This window comes from Triplophysa dalaica, chromosome 6 (genome assembly GCF_015846415.1).
Source record: "Triplophysa dalaica isolate WHDGS20190420 chromosome 6, ASM1584641v1, whole genome shotgun sequence".
Lineage (NCBI taxonomy): Eukaryota > Metazoa > Chordata > Actinopteri > Cypriniformes > Nemacheilidae > Triplophysa > Triplophysa dalaica.
The window spans coordinates 15,849,475-15,857,870 of NC_079547.1; the positions used below are offsets into that span (position 1 = coordinate 15,849,475).

Below are 8,396 nucleotides of genomic sequence, written 5' to 3' on the forward strand. Positions count from 1 at the left end.
AGATCCCTTATGCTTTAGCATCCTCAGCTCTCTTTGAGCTATATCCACTGGTCGTCGCAGCATCCCTATGGGGAAAAGAGTGGTCAGCTTCCAGCATAATCGTGCACTGTGACAACGAGGCAACTGTTCATTGTATTAACAAAGGCCGCTCCCACTCCCCCGCCATAATGCCGTTCCTCAGACGCCTCATCTGGATCTCAGCCTGTGACCAATTCATTCTAACTGCCAAACACATTCCCGGATCAAAAAAATCAGATTGCTGACGCCCTTTCTCGTTTTGCCTTCCAGAAGTTCAGGCTGCTGGCACCCGAAGCAGATCCTTTGCCAACACCGGTACCTCCCTATTCGGAGCTGATATTCCAGTTAACCACCCCCTAAAAACCCTCATCGATGCCTCTCTAAACTCCATCATCCAAGCCGTCTCCCTCAGGACCCTCCAATCTTATCTAACTGCATGGAAAAGCTTCAAGTCTTTTCACCTGGCATTCAACATTCCCTTTCCCGATTTTTCTGTCATCACCATCACCTCCTTCATCTCCTTCCTAAACTCTTCAAAAAACCTCCAGGCCAGCTCAATTAAAGGCTACATGAGTGGAGTCCAGTTCTTCCACAAACTCATATTCAATTCTCCTTCCGCAGCCATAGCCAGCTCCCAAACATCTATGCTTATCAAGGGCATTCAACGTACCCAGCCTGCTCGCCAGGATGCAAGGCAACCCATAACCCTGGATATATTGACCAGATGCATTTCCACCCTTCGTAAAGGATACCACTCCAAACACGTCGATCGCACACTCGACACCATGTTTATACTAGCATTCTTTGGATTTCTAAGATGTTCAGAAATTTCCACAACATCCATTTTCAACCCCCTAACCCATCCAACGGTATCCGACCTGTCAGTAGTCGATTCAGAGACTATGTCATTTTCCATTAAACAGAGCAAGACGGACCAAACCAGGAGAGGACATTTCATTTACATATTCAATCTCCACTCACCAATTCAACCTTATCAGACCCTCCTAGCCTACCTCCACTTCAGGAAATCCCAGACCACAACCACATCGGATCCTCTATTCGTCGACGAGTCTAACCGCCCAGCTACACGCTTTTGGTTCCAAAAGCACCTCAAAGCTGTCCTGCTCCTATCCGGTATCCCTGCAGACCACTTTTCCGGCCACTCCTTCCGCATAGGCGCAGCAACCACAGCAGCCCAAAAAGGCCTCTCGCACTCTCAAATCCAAGCACTAGGGCGCTGGACATCGGAAGCTTTTAAGAGCTACATCAGGTCCGATCGCTCTATCATCAGGGAAGCTCATCGAACCCTCATTTCCAAGATCATCTAGAGAATTCATACTTCACACGCATGAGTTCGAACATCCTCCATGCCAGCCGAAATCTCACTTACAGGAGATCTCACCGCCGATTCAGCCGGCTCAGGGGCCAGTGCTCAAGTCTCAGGCTCTGCAGCAGCAGTTTTAACAGCAGGAGTCAACATCGCAGCAGCGACTACCCTGGCAGAGACCAACACTACGTTTCAAGCAAAGAAGCCAGCGTTGCCACAGCAACAGCCTCAGCCAAGGCCAGCTTTCCCATTTCAAGCATGGAGCCAAGTGCGGCAACTAAGAATCATCCACAGAAGCCTATGCTTCCGTCACAAGGGCTGAAGCCAGCGTCGCAGCAGTGACCACCTCCACAGAGGTCAGTAGTTCCATCACAGTGCCAAAGCCAGCGTCGCAGCAGCGATCGCCTCCGCAGAGGCCTGTGCTTCCATCTAAGGCACAGAAGCCAGCATCACCGCAGTGACCGCCTCCGCAGAGGCCAGAGCTTCCATCTAATGCGCAGAAGCCAGCGTCGCCGCTGCGATCGCCTCCGCAGAGGCCAGTGCTTCCATCTAATGCGCAGAAGCCAGCGTCGCCGCAGCGATCGCCTCCGCAGAGGCCAGAGCTTCCATCCAATGCGCAGAAGCCAGCGTCGCCGCTGCGATCGCCTCCGCAGAGGCCAGTGCTTCCATCTAATGCGCAGAAGCCAGCGTCGCCGCAGCGATTGCCTCCGCAGAGGCCAGAGCTTCCATCCAATGCCCAGAAGCCAGCGTCGCCGCTGCGATCGCCTCCGCAGAGGCCAGTGCTTCCATCTAATGCGCAGAAGCCAGCGTCGCCGCAGCGATCGCCTCCGCAGAGGCCAGAGCTTCCATCCAATGTGCAGAAGCCAGCGTCGCCGCTGCGATCGCCTCCGCAGAGGCCAGTGCTTCCATCTTATGTGCAGAAGCCAGCGTCGCCGCAGCGATCGCCTCCGCAGAGGCCAGTGCTTCCATCTAATGCGCAGAAGCCAGCGTCGCCGCAGCGATCGCCTCCGCAGAGGCCAGTGCTTCCATCTTATGTGCAGAAGCCAGCGTCGCCACAGCGATCGCCTCCGCAGAGGCCAGTGCTTCCATTTTAAGTGCAGAAGCCAGCGTCGCCGCAGCGATCGCCTCCGCAGAGGCCAGTGCTTCCATCTTATGTGCAGAAGCCAGCGTCGCCGCAGCGATCGCCTCCGCAGAGGCCAGTGCTTCCATCGAAGACGTCAAAGCCATCGTCACCACAGCGATCGTCCCTCAGAGGCCAGAGCTTCCATCTGAGGCATCGAAGCCGGCGTCGCCGCAGCATTCGCCTCCGCAGAGGCCAGTGCTTCTGCCTCGCCTTCGGCCATCTACAACTTTCCACGAAGCAAGCATCACAGCAGCAATCACCACAGCAGGAGCCTCCATCAGGCGCTCTGCTACAGCCGGCCCCCGCCTTCAGTTGCCTCTTTCCAGTATCAGTCTTAACAACAGGGGCATGAAGCAATGAAGCAGCGTTCATTTGGATAGTTCCCGAAAACCCTAATATTACAATCTCTCCAAGCACTACTGCCAGCACCTCCTAGATTCATACTTCTCATCACTGCATTGGGCACCCACCTTCTTTTATCTTCTCAGTCTGAACCATCCTCGGGGGAACCCCTACCCCTTTCTCGTCCCATAACGAACAACATCTCCCAAGGAGCCCTCATCCTCTCGTCTCTACCTTAACACAGGCCACGCCTCCGCAGCGCTTGGCATCATGTTGGGGGGTATACGTACTCCGGCGGCTGTCCCACTTTCTCGCTTTATGGGGGTGTGCTCTGGGCTCAGACCGGTTCCGAGCTCGGCGCACTCACCCGTACTAAGGTAGAGTGTTTCGGGCTCGGATAGATCTGGCGAGCTCGGAGCCTGCTTCCCGGACAGCACGCCAAATACGCATAACCAAGCTTTATCATTATCCCTATCTATATCACTGTTATCTGTGTAGGTGAACTCGTGAAATGATGTTTAATTAACAAAGTTCGGGAGGAGCCGGAGCATATAACCAGCCAGCTGGTGTGTAATCAGCAATCACAACGTATACACAATCAGCCTAGCGAGCTAGCTAATAAATAGGGAAACCATCTTACCTGCTCGTTCTCCTAAGATTAAGCACCCCTCCCCCACCCCGGCTCCTCTGCCAAGCTCATTATCCTGCAGGAACCCGGGGGGTGTGCTCTGGGCTCAGACCGGTTCCGAGCTCGGCGCACTCACCCGTACTAAGGTAGAGTGTTTCGGGCTCGGATAGATCTGGCGAGCTCGGAGCCTGCTTCCCGGACAGCACGCCAAATACGCATAACCAAGCTTTATCATTATCCCTATCTATATCACTGTTATCTGTGTAGGTGAACTCGTGAAACAGTGTAAGAGTGTAACGCTATTGATCTGTTTTCAAGGACAAGCCCACCTTTTGTCTATATTAATGTACCGCCTTTGATTAAAGTGTTTTGAATAGGCCTGGCTTTTAAATAAAGCAGTAAGTCACTTGTCCTCTGAGAATGTTAACATTGCTTTAAAAAGATAATCTCTGTATTCGTGTGCACTGATCCCTCTTGGTGAATGACCAAAGGGGATTAAAGGTACAAAGACCCCGATAGTATCAGGCATTTATCACTGCCACATGCTTTTGTATCTGCTCTTATGAACACATTTTAATTGCCATGCTCATGGAAAAGGATTTTGAGGGATTTTTATGATAAATGCATAATTTTGGTACAATGCTTGGAATTGAAGTCTTGTTTAGCTAATTCAAATGTGTCAATGTTCTTAGTTAATTCATTTGCACAGTGAAAGTTCTTTCAGATTTATTCTTTAAACTATAAAAAAAGGTTCTCCCAAAAAGTTTTTATTTTCTTTCAGAACCTCATTTACCATCGGCTTTGATATTGTGATTCAGGGCATAATGAAACATCCGAGTTAGTGTTGAAGATCCAGTTAAGTTGGACTCTTTCTTTGTTTTCCTTTTGTTAGAAGTGAAGATATCATCCCTATTTTCACTTCTGACAAAAAGAAAACAAAGAAAATGGAATCTGACTTTTCTTTATTAAAACTAAACAGCATGTTATTATACACAATGCTCAGGGTCTATCATTACAGCACCTCTCTGTGGCAAAACTGTTGTACAACAATCAGTCTCTTAAGCAGTTTCATATTTCACAAGAATCCCAATGTTTCTTCAGATGTGCAAGGATGAAACGTACACAGAGTCATTTTTAAATGAGCTATCCCCAGACCCCTCTTAAGATATTTGAAAGTACACATGGTTTCTTTATAATACAGTGCAGTAAGGATCACAGGAGTTCTTGTTTCTCTTTATCGATTGTTTTGTCACAATGACAGTGGAAGCTTTTAGGCTGACAGGTCACCAAATGGATGAAGTGTTAGGGAGCAGGGATGTTACATTTCTGAGATAAGCTGGAAACAGCAACAAGCTGAATATAAAATGGTACAATCTTGGCACACAAAACATTTGCTTTTCTCCTTTTTTATCTAGTGGCAGGTGCATTTGCAATAAGTACAATGATTGGGCTTTTTTATGCCGTGCTGTAAATCTATAACATTTTCCCAGAAATCATAATGCCAAAATTTCATAAATGCGCATTTCCTTCCTTTGAGTCTTTTGAATGGAAAAAGCAGATTTGATGGCAGATTTGACCCAAAATAAAGAGAATGTTGAGGGTGACCCAGGCCTGATGTGGTAAAAAGTGTCTGGTTACATATTTTTAATCATTAGTTGCATGCCACTGCAGAGCCCCGCACACTCGCTCAAGGTGGGATAGGGTACAATGGATATCTCCGCCAATAGAGAAAAAAATTGAGTTTTGCTTCTATATGGCACTGAATTATGTGCTGTGGAGGTATTGAGATTTGGCCTTTGATTTATTATTTTGAGGTTTTTTTGCAAGTGATTGTTTGGAACTAGGGGTGTCACAATATACTGGTATTTTCAATAATTGTGAAATTAAAAACCACAATGGCACATATTGTGTTAATTCTAACACATATTCTATAAATGGTAATAATTCAGCAATCGTTCAAGCTTTGTCTGCTTACAAAATCTCTCTCTTATCCTAACACTGGAATTGTTATGTGTTGGCCAAAAAAGGAGAAAACACAAATTTATCATTATTTAAAAATAACATATATGTTGTGATGATATTAAAAATAATATTGGCCAGGATTATAAAATTAAGCAACTGAATCAAACATAAATACTGACATAAGCTTGGTCGCCCACAGGACATTTTTTCTTTTCAATTATATAGTCGGAGTATATGTTCCCATAATGAACCCCATATTTTATAGAAGTTCTTGGAAGAGCGCCTCAGTGAATGTCATTTTTTTCCGATAAAATAAAAAACCTCTTTGATCTACATTGGGTGGGTAGGTGAAACAGATGATTTCCAGCGCATTAAAATGAAATCTCCCCAAGAGAGATATACAATTATAATATATTGTTATCAACTATTTGGAAATTTTTACACATTTTAAAGATGTACCATCTAAATGACCTGAGTATGTATCATGCACCGAGTAATGAGGCCAAGTGGTGCGTCGCTGCATTAGCATTGAGTGATGCAGACTTGTTTGTGAGTGATGAAGCCCCCATTTGTCCACCCAGTGGATTCTGGGAGATCGCTTTTCATCTGCAGAGTTGAGATATTGCATTGACCTCTGCAGTCGGCAACTCAAGATTACCTTGACATCTGCTGTGTGGGTCTCCGAAAGCTAATTAATCCCTGCTGACCTAAGTTTTCCAGGGACTGTTCCAAAAGTGTCCACCCTCTGACTTCTCAAATTCACTTTGACTTCACACATCAGTCCTCTGAAGTTTAAAATTTGTGGATGTCAATTTAACAAACCCTCAAATTCACTTTGACTTCACACATCAGTCCTCTAAAGCCGAAAATTTGTGGATGTCAATTTAACAAACCTAGCATTGGACTTTTTTTGGTCAAATTACTGGCTGTGAACCACTTTTATTATATAGCAACCCCATGTGGTTTACAGATAGTTCTTTTTTATGGCGCTGAAGTTAACTTACTATTCAGAAAATAGGCAACATTAATATAAAGAAAATTATTTTCACAATGTCACCCTCACCCTCTAAGAAGTCCTCGAGGGCATAATGTTGCTCATGATTTTTCCTGCTTGACATTTGCAATTGTTATTGTAGGGCAAACAGAGACCCTCACTAATATTCTTCACAATTCCTTGTGGGATGTAGCAAGTTCCAAAGTCATATTTTTATTGCAGGTTTTGAAAAACATCGAATTTGGAGATATTTGCTAATTTATCACACCTGTTTAGCCAAGTGAAGTCTGCTTAGGGCAAAATTAGTTTTTATCATGATGCCGATCGTAAGCTGTTCTGAGGGGAACAAAAGTCCCTTCCCGCCTGTCATTTTATACAGTCTGGTGTGTTCAGCTGTTGTGTCCGGGGAAATCATCTAAAAGTTGTCTACATACAAAACGCACCTTTGAAGCGAGGTGCTGTGATCTGCAGGCAAACATTCGTCTGGCAATCTTTTGCTTTGGGAATAGGTTTCATCAAACCAAGATGGAAAGGTGGAAACTTGGGTCAGGAACAAAAAATACACTAAATGGCATGCTTGTTGTTTAATGGTGTCATTTCTTGAACGTATTCTTGCTGTGCACCCACCTAACAAAATAGTTTGTCATGTAGGAAACCGTTTTAAATATCGCATTGTTGTTGAAGTGTAAGCTGAGACCCTTGGGTATAACTGTGACATAAATCAACGCTAAAAAGGGGAAAAAATCTATTAAATCTATTTATTACTGACATTTTGTGACAATACGCCCCAATAGTGCACTATTTGAGGACAGAAAATCAATAAACTACAAAATTCTAAAGCAATTATGAAAACACTTTACAACACGAATGTTGTCACAAACCCAGCCTATGGCCGTTTCTCAATATGCATTTATTACACGGCTACTTGGCAGATGAGAAAAAAACTGAGTCTTGTAATGTGAATTCGAAATATTTTATTAGCTTATTTTAACTGAATGCAGACCTTCCTCAAGGAAAAAATGTTTTCTTTTGGTTTTAAGGTAAGAAATTACGTTCAAATGTAACAAACAGGCAATTTGGTTCAATCATTTGTAAATATAATATCATACATGTTTAAAGACATATATTGTATTTGTTAAAAAAACTCTCAAAATGTTTGCTGCATCCCGAGATTATTGTGTGTTTAAAGGGCCGCAAATCCAGGGGTTTTCTGCAATGTAAAAATAGTCAGTGTTATCCCCAGAATGTCTCTTTAAAGTTTAAACTCAAAATACACCACATATCTTTCATTACAATATATTGAACATGGCCATTTGTGGGTGCACTGGAAAAAGCGTTCTTTTTGTGTGTGTCTCTTTAACTGCAAATGAGCCTCTGCTCCCCTCCACGTATGCAATATATGATGTAGATCTCTCACACATGTAAGCGATCAAGACAAGCGATATAGTGGAAATCGCAATAACGTCTGTTAAGCCTTCCCCAAACAAAACCATACACTAACTGCAATAAAAATCACCTTAATCCCATGTTCATGAATACGAATTAAAAGGAAAAGACAAAAACATAGATTGAACAACATATATACTTGTATATGACAGACAGGTATGTAAAGATCAGCAACCAGGTGTTTTTACTTTGTGAGTAGCAATTTCTGCGTAACCTCATTGTCTTACAAATGCGACCCCTGTTTCTATCCGCTCTGAGTATTGTTATTTAGGACATTCGAGAAAACACTGAACTCACTAGAAAGACACTGCTATAACTTTTTTTCGTTGTAATGAATAAGCTTTACAGAAATGATGTTGGTCACAAGTCTTCTGAAAAGCGATACGTTTGACCACTAACGTTACGATGACACCTGTCTTTGGACCATGTCTCAGGTTTAGCCGCGACTATGTAAACAACAGCCGCTAACATGCTAAACACATTAGGGGAGAGCAGGGTAAGTTGTCACATGGGTAATTTGTCATATGGTTTATAACTCCACCACTAGAGGCTCTAT

At 44.2% G+C, this 8,396-nt stretch overlaps 1 protein-coding gene across 1 annotated transcript; it reads left to right on the forward strand.

Moving 5' to 3' along the window:
* Positions 1 to 275: 275 nt before the first annotated feature.
* Positions 276 to 1,870, forward strand: LOC130424933 (uncharacterized; the record flags this gene model as incomplete). Its single annotated transcript, XM_056750922.1, has 1 exon — positions 276 to 1,870. A coding segment is annotated over one exon (1,071 nt), but the record flags the coding sequence as incomplete, so codon positions are not given.
* Positions 1,871 to 8,396: the final 6,526 nt, after the last annotated feature.